The 19,965-nt window shown below is 40.4% G+C and overlaps 1 protein-coding gene across 4 annotated transcripts in view; it reads left to right on the plus strand.

Annotated features, from left to right (window-relative positions):
• The window catches only part of SETBP1 (SET binding protein 1), a 267,689-nt gene extending 256,247 nt beyond the window's left edge, over window positions 1-11,442 (plus strand). For all 4 annotated transcript variants that reach the window (XM_059836818.1, XM_059836819.1, XM_059836820.1 and 1 more), the window contains 2 exons: window positions 470-637; window positions 5,769-11,442. In XM_059836818.1, the coding sequence (XP_059692801.1) occupies window positions 470-637; window positions 5,769-6,325 (725 nt within the window). In that variant the 3' untranslated portion in view covers window positions 6,326-11,442. The remainder of the gene's footprint in view (window positions 1-469; window positions 638-5,768) is intronic.
• The last annotated feature ends 8,523 nt before the right edge of the window (window positions 11,443-19,965 follow it).

Consider the following 19,965-nt stretch of genomic DNA (forward strand, 5'->3'; position numbering starts at 1 on the left):
GGATGGGAATTGCATATTGAGGTTGTTCCTGATGCCTGCTCCTTACTCAGATGAAACACCCACTAAGTCAGGTCTTTATAGCAGAGAAGTATGTAACTATGTGTGGAGAATGAACTACACAGGAAATGATACATAGGCATTCCCAGTAAATAGGGTTACAAAGGATATCTGTCTTTATACATGTATCAGAGTATACGTGGTTTTTTAGAAGTTTTTTAAACTAATGCAGAATGTTTTGTCGGTTTATCATTGTTTACCGAGACCAGTGGTGGTAGATCCTTCTGCAGAATTATCAAAAATTGATTGCAGTTATGATCCTTGCTAGTATCAAGACTATATTACAGATATATTCACAAGGAAATATGGAAATATATCAAAGTAGCAAGGACAGCAACTGGCTCCTCTTTTTTTCAGATATATCCCCAGATATGTTACAGAACTAATACTCGTCCAAATTTTGTTTCCCCAGGAATTGCAGGTCCCCACTTAAAAGCAGACCAGACTTCACTTCATGGTAAAATGGAAAGTTCTGCCTGTAATGTGATGACCAGAAGGAAACCAGCAGCTGTTGACAGTGTTGCAATGCCAAGTCCAGTATTATCTCTCCTACCTTCATCATCAGCAACATCTGAAGCAGGTAATTCTGTTTTCACTCCAGCCCCTCTGTTTCTTCCCCATCTTCTTCCTTCTGGAGCTGTATAATATGTTCACCTAATTCTCTTCCTGATTGGAGAAGCAGCTGCAAATGAGAATATCTAATGTGATAATCAGGCTGTAACATCTCCAATGCTTTCTTACCATGATTGTAGGTCTTGGCACATCAAATCTGTTTTATTCACACACCACCACTTGTGCAATAATCAGGATGCAAGTAGCACAGCCTGTAGGGTCTAGCAGGACACTCTGAAGCAAGACTCCTGGGGTCCTTCCTCAGCCCCATTCTTCATTTCTTTTAAATGCCCCCATCCCTGTAGCATGAACAAACCAAATACACAGTGAATAGCTGAGGAGCAGATGAGATTTCTTACTGCATACTTCAGTGATTTTAGCATAATATTCTGTCTTGCAAATGCAAAATTGTCTGGGGCAATGAGCAGTGATTTAAAATACCAGAATAAATAAGTCAGAACAGCATGCTTTTCTATCAACTTATATTTTGTGCCTCTATTTTGAATCAGATCAGAAAGATTATATCTTTATACTGTTGGAAATTGAGCCAAGTCATTCAGGCATCATCATGCCTATACTTGGGCATGGATAGAGAGGTTAATCTTGCATTTTGTCTTAATTTCCAGTGAATGGGGAATCCACAGTTCATTACCTTACGTGCAGCCATTAGGAGTTTCATAGTCTTGTCAAACTTTTGATGTCACATTCACAAGAAATATACTTGTATCACTGACTTACAGAATTATTGTATATTTAATCATTCAGCAGAAAGTGCTTTTTCAACACACTCATTTTTATTTCCCCCTCACTTCTTGAATAAATTGTGAAAACAAGGGTTTCATGCTGCAAATTAGCCGCTGTAACGATAAATTTTTATATTAAAAAAAGTCAGGATTGTCTGTTTAGTCTTTAGTACTTTCCTATATATAAACCAAGGACAGATTTTTAAAGCAGCAGAGAAGGAAAGCACACAAATATTTTATGATCCGTTTCAAGATGAAAGTGTATGCTTGACTGCATAGTTCATTCTTTCCATTTTCAGAAGTCTAATTAAATTGTTGGTTTATCTGTAGCCCAGATGTTGAAATAATTTAGCTGAAAACTGAAAGAAACTGTGTAAATGGGAAAGCAGGACAGTGCTATGGGTTTTCTGTAATTAATAGGAAGCTCTTTGAAAATTCCTCCATTCAATTCAAGCCAAGAAATTGACCCAAGTTCTGAGCAGCCTCCTCTGGGCCATGTTCTTGCAAGAGGCCTCAGGCACCTCTGAAGGGATGGAGAATAGCAGGCAGCAAGAAGGATTTTAGGGCTTCAGACCTAACACAGCCATCCAGAATGAACTTAACGGGCCAGAGAAGAACATCCAAAGGGTCTGTTCTGCCTGGGCTCACCTCCTTGTTCACCATCACTGCTGGAGTGAGTCTTTCAGCCTCCTCTCAGCTTCCCTTGGAAATATATATATTTGGTAGGAGTGGCTCTCTTTGCTTCAGAAGCTGTTTCCAGCATCATATCATTCCTGCATGGCTTCCCAGCATGGCCTGCAGCCATTTCTAATTTGTGAGACTGAGCCTCACTGCACCTGTGAACCCTGGGGAGAAACACCAGACCTCCATGGGCCCTATTTGAAATGTGTAAAGCTGTGGTTTAAGGCTAACATTGGCTCTTGCTTGTTTTGGGGCAGCTAGGCGGGGTTGTTTGGAGAGTGGGGAAAGGATGAAGCAAAAGTATAAAAGCTTGTGCTGCATCATGCATTTCTAGGTTCCCTTCATTTTGGGCTGGATTTTGCCTCTGTGGAGGCAGACCAGAAAAAAATCCAAAAAACTAAGACCAACACAGACCAGCCTGGGTCCAAGGTTGGGCAGGGTCTGTCTGGATAAAATGGAAAAGATTAATGCATAGCTTTGGCTTTCAGCAGAGCAGTAAGTCACATGGCAATATAGGAAAATATTTTATATCAAAGATTGCTCACCAAGAGCTTCCAGATGAGTTGATAACACCTAATGGCTCTCACTTCAATGCAGTTTACTTTGGCAGATCTCCCTGATATTTTATCATAGGCACACCTCATCAAAGCTTCCCCCTGCAGGCCCATCAGACTATTTCTGCACAGTCTTCCTACACCAAATGTAGAATCAGATGTCCCTGACAATCAATAATCAAAATAATGTTGGGTTTCCTAATATCTCATTTCAAAAGCCTGACCTGAAAGCATAGGTAGTTACCCAGTACATGCATTCTGACTACTGGCAGACTGTGTAACAACTCAAATGATTTCTAGAGCCTGCAAGTTCAGAGGCTTGCTAGGAAGAAAGAAAAAGAATCATTAGTAGCTTCTAACAAGCTCCCTGAGAAAGCCATAAACACCCCAAAACATTTACAAAGGAAAAATTAGTGTAGTAAGCCAGCATAGAACAGCATAGAGTTTTTTTCCTTTCCTAAATGTGAATAAGTGTTTCAGCACAAAAATGAGCAGACTTGTGAGTTTGCAAAGTTTTATAAGGGCAAAAAAAGTATCTAAACATGAAGGAATGCACTGAAAGTGGTGTTCAGCCATCCATTTACATGCAGGAGCAGAAGCCTACCCATAACTGACTGCACATCAGTTAATTTTGGGGAGCTGGGGAGTCTGGTAGAAGGCAGGTGCCAGCCTTTGCTCCACTTGGGCAGTGTCTATTCAGAATCAGGCTCCACTCAAGGACTCAGCCTGAGTGACCTCCTGAGTGCCTAAGGGGTTTTCAGGATGGACAGGAGCTCTGTGTTCTTATCCAGCATCAGGACATCAAAACAATGTGCAAGGTCATCTTGAATTGCATCGAGTTCCCATTTTAGGGTTTAGAAGCTGAGGTCATCCTCTACCAGCTGTACAGACCAGGTCTCCACTGACCACTTTCAGGTGGTAACACCAATCTGCAGAAACAGCTGGCTACAGATAAATCTCAGTAAAGACATAACATCTTTGCAGGGACTTGGCTAATGCTTTATTACAATTTTTTTCCCCAGTTACTTGGCTTACTTTCTTTCCAAATGAAAATTGAGAGTAAAGCCAAATCTCCTGGTATCATCATGATATCTTGCAAGCTTTCCTGCATTTCTGCTAAATTTTCCATTGTCAATCACCAAATGAAAAATTTCAGCTTTACTTTTAGGAAAAAAATAAAAAGTGCCTCAAATAATGGAATTTAAAAATAAATATATAGGATTTGAAAATGTGCCCTGACAATAGAAATAAAAAGCAAAAGGTGGACAGTGAACTTGAGGAGTGTGCCAAATGTTAGATTTTTTAGATCTTCTGACCTGAAGCTACTCTCAGGATACGGATGGGACTCAAAGGATTTGAATGCTTAAGGCTGAAGTTACTGGGGCTACTTATGTCAATCACCAGTGAGGACAGATGAGAATAATCATTTTCTGTGACAGGGACTTAAACTTTTTTGATCAAATTTCTGGGAAATAGCTTGCTGCCACTTGCCTTTAGGGATCTTGAATCCACAGTTTTTAGGGGTGACCTACTTGGGAGGAATTTTTTGCAACTAATTAGCTTCTCCTGAGCAACTTGGATATTTCATTTCCTTTCTCTTTTCCTTTGGTACCAAAATGACTGCATTCCTCTTTTCTTTTGTCCTTTGTGAACCACAAACTGCAAATGGGTTTTATTTTTCTTTTTGGTGTGGGGAGTGGGTTACATATGGAAAATGTATTTTGTTTTGTAATTAATGAAAACCAGACTTTGGGAAGTTGGCCATCCCAGGTCTTTATTTATAAGAGAGCATATGTCTGTGTTTTGTTTATGACTCACTCCTACTTCTTACATTGTAACTTGGGTTTGTTTATGCAAGCTCTTCGCTGAATCCAGGCAACATGGTGGTATAAGAGCCAATAATTTATGTTCTCCAAGAGGGGAGGCCAGTGAATGAGGTTTATATGCTGAATCTGTCACAGCCCATAGAGAGCAAGAGGAGATTCTACAACTTGACAGCTCCTGGTTATCTGCAGAAAATGCTACAATAGCAACTTTATTTAAACTACTGCTGCAAGATTAGCCTGTTAGCCGTGAAGGCAGAGATAACCCCCAAATGAACCTTTCTCAAAATCTCGCCTGCTTGGGAAACTTCAGGGATTTCAAACCCAAATGGCTGCTTGACAGTCAGGTGTAAATTAAGTTTGCCAGTAGATGTGGGCTGAGGTTAATTTAGCAGGATGTTTTATTCTTTACCAAAAAAGAAATTCTGAGTTCCATCATTTCTTTCCCAGCAGCACAGAACAGATATGTTAAGAGTGAAAGGGAGCACCAGTTATTGCAATAGCAGAATTAATACATTCTGCTTCCCTCACAAAGGAGTAGTTACTTCTAATCTGTGTGCAAATCCTGAACTCTGAACAGATGCCATATTCAGGAAAGGACAATGAGACAATTTAGGCAAAACAAGCAAGGTCTCGTGTCCTAAGCAAAGGACAAGGAGCCAAGAAATTCTGGGTACTCTTCCCAGCTCTGACAATGACTCACAACGTGACCTTGGCAAGAAACTTAACTACTTTGGACTTTGTTCAGATCTAAAGTAAGTGATCTGAACCAGGAGGAAGCTTACTTTGGGGGCCATTAAAGTCAATTATATGACTGAGTAGTTTCAGCTAGTATCTGAAGAGATGATAGTACAGAAACCCAGGCAGAGGTAATGAATTTGCCACAGATAAAGTGACCCACACATCTTGTCTCTGCCCACTAGTTTCAGCAACAAACACTTTTCATATAAACTGGCATTCATGACAAGAATTAAAGGCTGAATTGAAGACATCAGGATTATATCTTTGGGGTACAGAAGGTTTAATAGTTAAGTTGGACCAATATGACAGCTAAGCAAAGCTTCCTTCTCTCCTATTAAAGGTTGAAAAATGAGAATGAAGCAAACTCATGCTAAAATGTTGCTGTGGCAAAAGCTTTGTTGCTTTAGAAGAGTGAACAGGCAGAGAGAAATCTCTGAAGACTACTTGTATGAAAGCTGTATTTTCATCTAATCTTCATGATTCTAGAAGGGGTAAAAGAAGAGTTTCCAACCACTGTTGTTTGACCTGCCCCTGTTTCTCTCCTTGTCTCCCAACAGCCAGCTCACCACTGAAGAAAAGGTTCAAGCGCCGTGAAATTGAAGCAATCCAGTGCGAGGTGCGCAAGATGTGCAACTACACCAAGATCCTGTCCACAAAGAAGAACCTGGACCACGTGAACAAGATCCTGAAAGCCAAGCGGCTGCAGAGACAATCAAAGACAGGCAATAACTTCGTGAAGAAGAGGAGGGGGCGTCCTCGGAAGCAACCCCTTTCCTTTGACGAAGACTCCAGAGACCAAATGCCCGTTCTGGAAAAATGCGTTGACCTTCCGAGCAAAAGAGGTCAGAGACCAACACTCAACCCGTTAATACTGGAGCAAGCAGCCACTCAAGATACAATCATGGCCACCATCGAGGCTGTCATACACATGGCTCGAGAGACGCCACCGCTGCCGCCTCCTCTGCCTCCTCCACCCCCTCCACTCCCTCTCCCTCTACCCCGGGCACCCCGGGTTGGAAAAAGAAAAAACAAGTCCCCGCAGGAGGAAGAGGAGGACGTGAAAGTGAAGCGGCACCGGAAAGGCAGAGGGAGTGAAAGCGAAGGCCTTCCCTAAGGCCAGTGCACCTCGTCAGATGTTGGGTGCCCACAGTGGAGCACGCCAGGACTGGGGGACAGGAGGTGCACAGTCCGCCTCACCCCTTTGGCAGCACCAGACTGACCTGTCCCTTCAGCAGCCAGAACTCATTGCAGAGAGCTGTGCCAGCTGGGGCACGCATCTTTCCTCTTCATCGCTTTGACCCAAGCCCCCCCCCAAGGAAAGAGGGGGGAAAGGCGTGGGAAAAGTGGGGGATACAGGGGAGGAGGATGTGTGTCAAAGTTGGAAAAAGCATGAACTCTGCCGAGTTTCCAAAACTAATCTGAATCTCAGCATTGCTGTTCTCATACCGTACCCAGAGGCTGGAAGTCATCCTCGCAGACAGCTAAACGTTGTCACTAAGGGTGCATGCTTGACTCTGATTCTGTTTGGTGGGCCAGGTGAAACTAAGAGTAACTTTACCATAGTACAAATCACTGTAAAAAAGGAAAAAAAAAAAAGAAAAAAAAAAGAAACAAAGAAACAAAGAAAGAAACAAAGAAAGAAACAAAGAAGAAAAAAACCCAACAAAAAATAATGTAATTTTCTCAACTGTGATATTGGTATAACCGATTTTTTTTTTTTTTTTCCAGTTTTATATACCTACCAGGCTTTGGGACAGCATAAGCTAAAAGGCCTGGCTCCTGCTAGAACTATATATTTCTTTCTCATTTACTTGCCTAGTTACAACTAGCTGCAATATAGGCAATAGAAAATTAGAGCCTTACACGCGTGCACACTCATTCGGAGTGCTATCCCAAGAAACGATGGAATATCACAGCATTTAAAATAAGGTATACACGGATATTCGGTTACAATAGCACGTTTATATGAAGCAACTTGGCAATGGCATGTGAAAAAGGGGTCATCCATCAGCCAAGTTGTTTTGATGCTCGGTACATATGAGTAGAGAACAGCAAGACACTTCTGGGGAATAGTTATAGTAAACATGGAAAAAAAAAATCACCAAAAAAAGAATATAAAAAAGATAAAAGAAAAAAAATAGGACAGAAAAAAAAAAAAAATAGAATAAAAACCAGAACCCAAATCTACCAAGTTTTTGCCATCTGCAATTTCCAGTGAAATTAACGGGAAAACCAGAATATTAAAAATTTGCTTTGGGTAGTAATGCCTTGATATTATCTTTTAAAGAAAATAGATAAAGTAGTTTTAAAAAACTATAGAACAAACCCTATGGATAATAGATCCTTTCTTGGCAATTATTTCTGAAAAAAAAAGAAAAGGAATAAGTGTTCTTATCTGAAAATAGAAATAAAAATGTTCAAAGGGTATCACCACTGCAATTGTATTAATGCCACTTTGGACATGTTCTCCAAGTTGTGGTTGCCTTAATAAACTAAAAAATAATTTTTTTTTTTGTACATAATGTAATTATAAAGCTCTCAGTCTGCATGGATGCAAACTGTGTGTGACAAATCGTCTCTTTAAATGGTCAGTTCAAATTGTACATTTCTCATTCGAGTTGTCCGTTAACCATTGATTAAACTTGGGTAAAATACCCAAGATCCATATCCACAGCCCAATTAAAATGTTTCTCTAAAACAAAGACTGAAAAAAAAGCTGTTCCATTGCAGTGTCAATGCTTTTAAAAAAGAAAGTAAATTGTTGAAATTTGAAATAGGTACTTTCAACTTTATTTGCTCTCTTTTTAAATCCTGCGGTGCACTCAACACCTAGCATGGCAAGATGGATATTAAAATGGGAACAGGGAGGGAAGATTCCACCAAGGGAGGGGGGATTGGAATTACTTAATGGTTGACAAGCCAAATGCTATTCCCTTTTTCAAGAAATCTTGAATTGGTTTATTGCCAAGGAAGCTTCATATAGCACGACACTAAAAAAAAAAAAAAAAAAAAAAAAAAGAAAAAAAGAAGAAGAAGAACCACAAGGAAACCCCACCAAAAAAACAAAACAACAAACTCAACAAAAAGTCCCCACAAAAAAATGTTGTGTTTCTATTCTGTTATTTATTTACAAAAATCATATCAAGACTATGGTGTTAGAGGAACACTGTAAACATACAACTCGTTGTTTTTTAGAGACTGATTTTTCTTCTGTGATAGCACCTTAGCTTATTAAAACTGAACGCATATGGGGATAGGATTGCGTCGGGGAGCTGGAAGAGGGGATGTATTATTTTTTATTTTTTTAAGACTGGAACAAATTTTGAGGTCCTAACTCCTTAAAACTGATAAGAGGGATCGCAGAATTTTGTTTCCAATTTGTTTTGCATCATTCATCATACCTATTTGTGCTTTTGTTTTCCAATTAATGCAGCTTAGAAATAAATTGGCTGGTTGCTCGTTCTGTTAAAACCAATTTTGCTTTTCAGCTCTCTTGAATTAGCACAGTGTTATTGACTGAAGTTGTAGGCCTGCAGAAAAAAAACCCTAAACCTCATTGAACTCCTCTCTTCTTCCTTAAAAAACATTGGATTGAGGTTTAGTTAATTTATAAATCTTTTATTCCCAATCTCCTTTGGGCTTGAAAGTACATGACAGTCACTTAAAATGACAGAAAAAATCGTAAGTTTGGTATTCCAGGTAGCTGAAATTAAGCCAAACAACTTATCCTTAGTTTTATCTCCAGTGATGTTCTTCCTAGCATTGAAGGACTTTTCAGTGTGCAGTGAGTGTAAAAAGGTCTGAAGGCAACAAATTCTGTCAACAAATGCCCATTGTGGCATCAAGAGGGTCAGAGTGCCCATAAGGGCTGGATTTGGGTCCTTTCTGGACACACTGGGATAAAACTGCCCCAGGGAAGAATAATTGAGTGGCTGTTGGCTCTCATGCTCCTGAGATTTGGGAAAAGAATGCTCTTATCCTTCCAAAAAGTGCTATCCAAAAGGCTGCTAGAGGCACAGTGTTTAAGGAGAGCATCCACATGGAGGGAACAACCCCACAGACCCTTCATTGAGCAAAACCATGAAGAGGTCCTATTTGTCCTAGAGAAACTGAGCTCAGGACTTGGTAGCTAAAAGCTCTCAGCGTGGGATGGACTCTATCCAGAAGATCAAGGTTTGTGTTTTCAGGGCAAGAAGGTGCTGGTGGAACGTGGGGCTGTGGTTCAGCTTTGGCTGTTTGTCCACACAGCACTGTCATGCAGCTGGTCCTGGGCTGACAGGGAGAGTAGCTTGTTAGTGTCACAAAAAGTAGACTGAAAATACTCTTATAGATGGCACTCAGAATTTGTGTTCTGCATGTTGCATAGTCTATAAAGATGATAAGCAAGTTGCTGACAGAATAATATTTTAAGGCGATGTACTACATGCAGATCATAAAGGATTTAGTTTTAGGGCTTAAGGCTAAAATCCCACTCCTGCAGTTTATTACCCAACAATATTCCAGTAATGAGCTTTTTGATTTTTTTTTCCCTTACCACAAGGAAGATTTACTGAGGAACTCTCTAGATTCTCTCCACACATTTCCAAATACTGTATAAAACTGGGGTGAAAGCCCTTTTGCTTACTAAGACCAAAAAAACCTTTCAAACACCTCCACTGTGTCACAGATTAGCACACATCTGAGCATGCTTCAATAAAAACACAAAACAGTATCACGTGGCTGTGAGCCATATGAAATAAGGCCACGGGTTTGCATCCACTCTGTGGGTCTTTTATTCCTCAATCCAGTGTAAAACCAGAAATGGGGATAAATATTCAGGGAGAGAGGAAAAAAAAAAAAACAAAAAAAAGCAAAAAAAAAAAAAAACCATTACCACTTGTGTCTCCAAGAACTTCATGCTGCCAGTTTCTTGAGCCCTTCAATATTAAATTTTCTGTGAAGCACCTTGCATGTTTTTGGATAACTGTAAAAAAAGAAAAAATAAATTTAGAAGAGGTGAAATTGGTAATCAGCTACCCAGGTATCCTACAGCATGGCCCATTTGGCAGAAATGTTGTGGAACACAGAATATTCTAATTGTGACTATTTGGGTAGCATCTGGTGCAATGGGGTGCCAGTTCATCACGAGGACTTCTGAGCACTACAATAATGCACCAAATAAACAGAAATCACTGTTCCAAACACGAGGATTTCCCTAACTCTTATTTTAACAGACCCTGATTCAGGACTGCACTTAAGCACATCTAATGAGCATCCTGAAGAGTTTGAAGAACAACTAAAAGAATACAGGGAAAAGAGAAACAAAATGAAAAACACCAAAAAAAATTTGAAAAAGGAAAAAAAAATCTAAGAAACAAAACCAGGATGGTTTTCTGAATTGAAAAAATTCTACATCTTACCCTTGTAATACCTCTTCTTTCCCTATCATCCAAAAACTGGGGTGCAGCAGTTCTGAGATAATTAGAAGCACATTTCAACAAAGAACACATATTGGAGATCTCCTTAAGATGCCTGCCTTGTTTGCATAAAACACTACATAGAAAAAAAAAGAAAAAGAAAAAAATATAAAAACATGAAAAGAGCTGCCAATTGGACAACATGGGGAAGCAGTTCAATCCCATGTTGGTTTGTTTTACTTTTCTTTTTCTTTATTTTTTAAGCTATTTCTTAAATAATAAATGCACATGAAGTGTTAAATATGTATATACTGTATTTCAAAAAATTAAAAAATCAAACGAATGGGGCACAAGATTGTTCTATAAGTCGTGCTGGCTAATTTTTAGTTTGTATTCATAAGTGGTTTTTAAAAGCCTTTTTTAAAGTGTAATTTGCATGTTCTACTTTGATTGTATGTAAACATATTTTAGAGCAAAAAAATGTATTTGTATTTTATTGAATATAGAGGCAAGAAAAAAACTTGTACATTGTTTGAAATGTTCTTTTTGTAACAGTTTTTATTCATGAAGCATTTTTGTACATTTAAAAATGGATATGGACTTGATGTTCTTTGAGGCTTAGATACATCTGGCATGCTTTAATGTCATGCTCCTTCATGATCTTAGATGTTGGTTTTTAAACATTTTTTTCTAAAACAAAGCTCAGTCTTTTCGCTACCAAATCAGGTTAGCACAGTATAGAGCACTTAACTAAAAAAAAAAAAGAAAAAAAAAAAGTTAATCCTATTCATATGTTATTCATTGTGTGAAATTAAAGGAATTCAATTCAGTCTAACATGAGTTGTGAATTCTTTTGTCTTATTTTCCATCTGTTTCCCATCACTAGGGAGTTTAATAGCTTTTGGGATACTAATACCATGCATTCACAAGCCTTCTTTATGGTAATGGATAAAAACATGCTTTGGTTCTGTTCTTTTTTATTTTCTTTCTTTCTTTCTTTCTCTTTCTTTCTCTTTCTTTCTTTCTTTCTTTCTTTCTTTTTCTTTCTTTCTTTCTTTCTTTCTTTCTTTCTTTCTTTCTTTCTTTCTTTCTTTCTTTCTTTCTTTCTTTCTTTCTTTTTCTCTTTTTTTTTTTTAATTTTTCCCAGAATATCCTTAAAAGTTAAAAATGGACTGTGCCATGTGCCCCATGGGCAGAAGGGGGCTTTCATGCTGTGCCTATCACAAGAAGGACAGAAACATCTCTGTTCCAAATTGTGTCCTCGGGGGCACCAGCAGAGTAGAACTTGCCACCCAGGTGGGATTTCCACTCCAGAAGCAGATGGAGCATCGCTCTCCAGATCCCTGCAGGGAAGGCAGTCCCAGGGGCTGGGCTGTCGACAAGAGGGTGATGAGAGCCAACTCTCTCTTCACTGAGCATCAGAGAGGAAGGGCTGTAGGCCAAGGGGTATTTTCCGTTCAGTGGAGCCTCACGCTGTGACAATGGCACAGGCCACAGCTCGTTGGAGGGTTTTAGGTTTCCTCTCCAAGTTGCTGCTGAGAGCAGTCTTGCTGCCATTGCGGGCAGTCAGCCTCAACATCCACGAGCTCCTCCACAGCAACGCCAGGTTTCATCTTTCTCCTCCTCAGAGACAGTTCACCACCTCCGCCAGCGGCTCAGCAGCCTCATGGAAATAAAATCTCACCTCCTGGAGAAGTCAGTGATGGCCAGGCAGGATAGACAACTTAGCTTCCTCTCTCACTCTTTCCTTCTGGAACTTTGTGGGGTGGACTGCCTTGGTGGAACCAACTCGTCCAACTGCAAAGACAACCCCTCTGGCTGCTGTTTTGACAGCTGTTGCTTCATGTTAATGTAGTCGATCTCCTCCAAAGATCTCAAATGTGATGGAGTTTATTTTCTTTCTCTTTTCTCTCTCTTTCTCTGTATGAGACATGCATAGCCCCAGCTTTTGACAGCTTCCAAACGTGCTGACATTTTTGCTCAGTTTTTTTTTTTTTTAATCAGAATCTGTGATGTATAAGCTACTGGTCTCCAACTCTAACCACATTTTAGTAAAAAGCCTGTGGTCAAGCTCCTTGGGAAGCATCTGTGAACTGTCAAGATATGTGTTTGCTGCAGCAGTATCTCAGAACTGTTCTCTCCTCCTGCCAGCTCTTTCTTGAGGCTTATCCTCCATCAGCCCAACTCTGCTGTGCTTTGGTGGTGCCACCTCACAGCCATGGGATAGAGAGGCATTGGGGAGCAAAGTCTGGGAAGTTTGGATTCTGTCTCTGGGTGAGGCAAGGGCATGAGGTACTTCATCTGTGAGGTGTTCACCCTTTCTTGCCCCTGGGCCCTTTTTTTTTCCCCACCAGGCTGGCCAGAAGATCACACTCTTCACCAGTCTCCTCCTGGGCAGGGAGGATCCTCTGGTCATCACCCCAGACTGCTGCTAAAGGGTCACACTTTTTCTAGAATCCCTCTGTCACTGTTTCATCTGTAACTACTCCAGCTCTGCTCCTGGGGATTACAGCATCTCTGAGAAAAAAACTCAGGAAGTCTTAGGAACAAAGTATAGGAAATCCACAAGCGCTGGTAGGGTGTAACTTCTTTTTAGGCACTTTTTGTTTAATGATATTGGAGTCTTCTTCCCTGGGAACAATCTTTAGTAGAACTCTCTAGGGAATCCTGCTTGAGAAGGGGTTTGGACCAGATATTCTCCAGTGGTCCTTTCCAACCTTACCCATTCAGTGAGATATTGTCATTTTGTCTCAGTTTGCAAGAGTTCAATGCTTTCTAAATTAGAATACTTTCACTATTAATCTCTGCCCTGAAATAATTGCAAGTAATGAAAACATCAAGTGTGATGGAGAAAGAGCATCGTTTTTGGTTTTGATTATTGTCCTCTTTCTTCTGAGCGTCCTTTGCTCATAAAAGCTGTGGAGATCTGCTCAAACCTCCTTTGGCCATCCTCCATATCATAGGAGTTTGAATTTATGAGGGAGTTTCACAATCTACCCTCAAGGTACGGAGAAGATGATGCCCCTTGGGGCAAAGTATGATCTTAATCCACTTTTGAAGTGAAGAATGCTTCTGTGGCCTGGGATAAGGAGCCTTTCCAAGGTGGAAATTCGTCCTCCTCTGGCAGAGACAAGACAAACCTCAACCTTCACCCCACTAATTCTTCTGGTACCATTCCCCACCACGCTCCTGAGCTATCTCATATGTTAAATTTTTTTTGTCTCAAGGAAAGTTTGTCAAGCTGGAGATGTCTGCAGCTTGTGTGCAAGTTGTGTGAGCTCATGACAGCATTATTTGGTGTTCTGAAACACAATGCACTCACATAATTTTAGAACAATGCTACTGTTACTGACGGAGTCGAAAAAATGTTCCAGTGACCTTGAGGGGGTCAGTGACAGGACCCTACTCAAAGCCCTTCAGCACACACCATCTGGCAAGCTCTAGAAAGCAAAGGGAAGCATAGATGTCAACAAAAAAAATATATGTTTGGCCTTTTAAGAACAATTCATGAACCACATCACTGGTGCACTAACATGGGGGGCTAAGAGCTAATAGTAAGCATTGAATTTACAATGAAGAGTGGCAAATCAAACGGTCTATGCAATTTTTTACTGGGATCTGCAGGAAAAACTGGTGTGAAAGCACCACAGGAGTTGTAGGACGACTTTGACAAAATATTAGTGCAATCATAAGTCATTTAATTATGACCACGAACTTTCCTTGTAACAAAAAGCAAGACAGGCTGGTTCACATTCTCAGCTTATGCAGAGCTGTGCTATCAGTTTAAAATGTGTTAAATCAGTTTACAGGAGCAAAAGATCCACTTTCATTTTCTTTGTGGAAACTATTCATCCCAAAGTGGCTTTGGAGTGCTCCTGGTAGAAGGATGTAATATAAACTCTTGTTGTTTGTTGCCTGTAAGAAGTGTCATATTGACAAAATGGGCCTTTGTTAAAGATTCAAGTGTTTGAAAACTGGTTCACCAGCTCAAGTAGCCATCTCATCACAGTTTCATTAGAGCTGTGGTGGAAGGAAGAGGGTAAAAGAAGTGGAGAGTCCTTGGGAAAAAGATTAAAGTGTGTTCTATGCACCAGAAAGTTAAATTAAGTATCAATATCTACTTCTCAGGACTCTGTTGTGCAACAAAAATAATAAAAAAAAAAAATTTCCTTGTCCTAAAAATCATGGAGTGCCTCAGTCCTGCTTGAGTCAGGCATGTAGGAAGCCCAGTTTTCCTTCTTCTTCTGAAATAGGTGCATCTTGTATGGCACCTGTTTTCCTCACAGGATTTATCTCCTTGTGAACATCCTCCAGACAGTGATGGAAAGCACAGAGCAGGGACCTTTTCTCTCTGTACTTTTCCAAGTTACCTGCTCCAGAAAAAAAATCAAAGGTAAAATTGGTTGTCCCTGAGAATCTTTCATAAGGCAGAAAAATTTCTGGCCTGTCTCCACCCAATCCAATGCATGATCATGTCTGGTAGTTCTCAAACTGTCCCAAAAATATTGTTGGCAAATAAGGCTCCAATCAAATTAATACAATTTTTTGTCATTGACTCAAAGGGAGCAAAACTCCCACCACCTGTCCCTGACTTGGCATGCCACAACATTATGTGTGCACCCTAACAGCCTTTGGTGACTTCTACTTGCCCTACCTGTTTATAAATAAAAAAATATAAAATTGATAAATATTAACTTTTAAATTATAAATAAAATATATAAATATAAATAGCAAACTTAAATATAAATAAAATATAAAATTAAATATAAAATTTTTAAGTATAACTTTTCCTGTGTATATTCTCAGAGAGCAAGCCTATCAAGAACAAAATTAGTTTAAAGGGGAGAACCATGAAAACCTCTGCAAGGCAAAGGCAAGGAACTGAGCACATGAAAAGCATCTGTGGTGAGCCTTTTCAGAGCATGGCAAGAACACAATTAGAGGAGGGATGAAAAGTGAGAGATCTCTTAGGGAAGCAAATGATAATGTGGCAGAGCTGTAATGAAGCCAGTGGCAAAGGAGGGCAGTGCTTATTTTTCTTGAAGACAGGAAAATATAAAACAGCACCACTTGAAGGGGAAGAAATGCATTCAGAAACACAAAAGGGCATTTACTGAAAGGAGGGAGAGGCTGGAGGATATGAAGATCTAGGTCATGGAGAGAGTATAAAAACGGATCTTGAGACAGAAGATGGAAGAGGCAGCCTGCTTGCTCACTGGGACTTTATTGCCAGTGTCTAAGCTGACACAGCACTCCTCATTTATCCTCATTAAACAGCTACCATCAGGGCACAGTTAGTGGCCATTAGGCTTCAATTCTCTCTCCCTAAACTGCAGATAAATAGATAGCTACTGCAAGAAGTAAAACTGTCTTTGCTTGAATTACTGGTAGCTGCAGTTTCCCAAAATTCTGGTCAGGGATCAGCAAATGACAGCAAAGGTCTGACAGTAAAGGCAGCACTTGTACAGAAGCCTGCCTGCAAAGATGAGAACTCAAGGAGATGCTCTCTCTCTGGTGGAATGAACTGAGCCTCATTTACTGCAGAGATAACATGATCATGTTTAGGTTGATCCCAAAGCTTCTGGTTTAGTGGAAGGTGTCCCTTTCCAGGGTAGGAGGGCTGGAATGAAATTGTCCTTTATGGTCTCTTCCAAACCATTCCTTGATTCTGCAGTTCTCCTGGATTGAACACCTGCCCCCAAACACCTATACCTGTGAGGTGTCTCATTATCTTACCTTCCCATGGGGATGAAGAGAACCTCGTGCCCAAGATCAACCACTACAGCACCCCAGTTTTTGAGAAGGTAAGAGAAACACTGTCCATATCATCCAGATTGTACAGTGCTACTGAGTGCTTCTAGTTTAAAGTCCCACACATGCCTCTGTGTTTTCTAAATATTCCAAGAAAGAGCCCATGGTTTTAGTGGGGCAGCTTTTTAGATCCAAACTTCCCCAAACTTGTACCTTGGTGATTTTCATAAAAGTCTGAATAAAATTAAAATTTGAAGAATTTGACTGTGAGCCAGTCATTATGTTTTTGCTCAGGATACCATGAAGATTTTTTGTTTTGCTTTGTTTTCAAATGCTGTTTCACCAGAATATCATCTCCAGAATGGCCATGGCGACCCTGAGGGTCCAGATTACATCAGCCAAGAATGATTTTATTTTTCTTAATGAAAAAAAGGGGGAGTCGAGAGGCACCAGAGATCTCTGGGTCTGAATCACTGTCTTCTTAACTTGCAAAATCTCATTATCATGCTTATGGAAATTCAGGACATAATACAAACAAGAATGTATGTTTAAGCTTTGGTTTAGTCCCACTGATATCAGTATGATTCAAGCACTTTAAAATTAAGTAGATGATTAATTGCTCTTACAAAAATGAACCCGGCTTCCAGTTCCAACACCTAGTCCCATCGGCCAAGATGAAATTTAATTATTTTATTGAGTGGAAACAGGGATCAATAGACTTCTGTTTTAAACAATCTCACAAAGTGTTCCTAGCCCCAGGCCTCAGTTTGCCATGAGTAGTCCTTGCATACATCGAAGGACTATTTGCTAACTTTACCAAAACAATGTGAATTCCTTGCTGGAGATGTGCAACTTGAATGGGAGAGCATCCTTATCAAGACTTTAATGACAGGGCATTGTCTCCAAGTCAGCTTCTTTCCTTACTTCTTTTAACCATGAAAAATGAGTCCTTGTCACTTACACAGCAGAGTGAAAATGAATCTTTAAATCAGGGCACAGGTTCCTTTGTCCTTCTTTACTGCAGCCATATGTTTCTGTCCATCTTTCATTAACTCAAAAAAATAAAAAATCCAAACCCCCGTGAAATCATTTCTTTTCTATAAATAGTCCTCAAGACAGGTCTGTTCACACTGGGTGGGTTTCTGAAGATGCAAGCTATGCAGTTTTGGATCAGCCATCTCTTCATGTCTTCACTGATGAGGGTGTCCAAGAAATGATATCTGTCTGCTCCTGCTGCTTCCATATTCAGATCCATAGACTGGGTGAGGACACCGAGGCTGAATCGCAGGAGGGGAAGCATGAATGTTGTTCCATCTGCCTTGGATTCAAACACTGAAGATGAAAAAGGGCATGAAAACCCTGTCACGGCGGGAGATCCTGAATTCCATCTCGCCAGGTTTCTAGACAGGTGTGTGCCGGGACTTCTGTGAACTGCTGCACACACATCGACCCAGAGGCCTCTCGCAGGCTTAGCCAGCCTGTGTTTCTGCCTCTGTTTCAGGAAGTGGTAGCTTTGAAAGACCATATCAAAGTAGTACATTGTGTTTCCTGCACATCCTGCTTTATTGGAGGTTAATTCCTTCTGACGCATGCAGTCTGCTGCTGCCAATTAAGTCAAACGTATTTTACGCTTTACTTTTCTGTTGCCTTGCAGGCTTTTGTTGGGAAAAAAATTAATAAATAAAACTTGCCAAACACTGTTGAATGACACGGTCTGATGATTTGGAATAAACACCCAGATTTTAATACATCAGAAGGATTGAGAGAGGGGAGGAGGAAACTCTGGAAAGCACCCAGCTGGATGCCAAGAACACAGCACCCAGCCACCAGCCACAGCATTAATTCCTGACTGCTGCAAAAGCAGAAAAAGGGACCCCAGGTCAAGCAAGGAGTGTGGAGTTGTTTCTCATGCAGCAACACTGCAACGTATGATTCTTTGGTAGAGGAGGATAAAAAGCAGCTGCTCTGGAAGAGCAGTAGAAATACAGAACCAAATAGACTCTTCCTTTGCAGTTCCATCTCTGCTGCTTCATATTGTGGTCGTTTCTGGGTTTATTCTCATTTTCTATTTCTGTCTGTGATGTCCAGCTCTTCTCTTTCAGGCTTTAGAGAGCAGGAGCAGCTGGGACTCTTCATGCTCAAGTTATGATAAGAGAAACTGTATTTACTCAGGGTCAGCTGACACAAAATTTTGTAAAAACTCATCAGATCTGAATAAAACAGAATCGTTTATTTATTATTTTGTTATCCAATTCAATACTGAGATAGTGATGTAAACACTCAGTGGAACTTCTGGGTGACATTACATTCTATATTGGAGAAAAGAGGCAGCACCAGGCCAGGAGTAGCAGAAAATACAACCAAGGTGAAGAAGAGTCCCAGGAGAGCTGGCCCTGTATATCAGTGACATTGTATATCAGCTGAGATTCCAGGTTCCTGAATGGGTCTATGGTCCTTAATTCCATTACATTGTTTTACTGGAAAATTTTAGAGAAACTTTCAGAAAAAAAGTCAAGCCCAAGGGATTGGGGTTGGGGGGTGGTTTGGGGTGGAGAGGTGTTGGTGTTCAATTCCTTTTCTTTGATAACAACAGAAAAACCTAGCATAGAAAGCCTCCTGTAATAAAATTGCAGTGTACTTTAGCCAAAATGACACTTTTATATCTCCTGTGGGATAGATTACGAGTGTCAGAGACACTAAACCAAACACTCAAAGAGGTTTCTGTGAGAAAACAATGGTTCACAGCACTCTGCTTGCAGATTCATACAAAGATCTTTCCAAGGAATGTTCAAGGCAGGCATCTCCCTGAGAAAAGTCTTGTCACTGATGAGAGAGAGATAGATGCAATTATAGAAAAATACCTGATGCAAGAAAAGAAAAATTCCTTATTTGTAGTCAGAGACAGGGTTGATGCTCAACTAGAACATGGTTTGAAGACAGTACAAAGGCAACTCGTATCGTACTTGAATGATGGAGTGGAAGCATCAAAACAGCTCATCAGCATCAGCTTTGAGTCTCAACATCATAGCTAAAGTTTAATTTTAAATTTAAACAAATTCCCTGGCAGGGAAGTGCCTTCAGACTGGCAGCTAATGATGGGAGAAAGAGACAATCAGCACTTCTTTCATCCAAAAAAATTTCTTTTAAAATCTTTGCAAAAGTGCACAAGATTGGGCTGAGATAGTGCCTCAGAAAGCACATCTGTCCAGTGCTTCCAAGAAGGTGAGATGTTAGCATCCAACACACTATTGCTGTGCTGGATTGCATTGCTATGAGTAAAACAGGAGGGGGAGGATATTTTAGATTACAGTAAGGTTCTGCTCAGTAATTTTTATCTACAGAAGTTTGAAGACTTTCCTCGCACATTCGAATTTCTCAGATGCATTTCATTTGGAGAATAGTTGAAGGGAAAATGGGCATGCTCTTTAGCAAAAGCAGCAATTCAGACTGGAGAAGAGAAGGGTGAGGAAAGCCTCATCATGGTCTGCAATTTCCTCCTGAAGAGAATTGGAGGGACAGGCACTGATCTCTCAGGTGACCAGTGACAGCGCCCAGGGAATGTCTGGAGCTGTGCCAGGGAGGTTTAGGTTGGATATCAGGGAAAGGC

This window comes from Haemorhous mexicanus, chromosome Z, assembly GCF_027477595.1.
Source record: "Haemorhous mexicanus isolate bHaeMex1 chromosome Z, bHaeMex1.pri, whole genome shotgun sequence".
Classification (NCBI taxonomy): Eukaryota; Metazoa; Chordata; class Aves; order Passeriformes; family Fringillidae; genus Haemorhous; species Haemorhous mexicanus.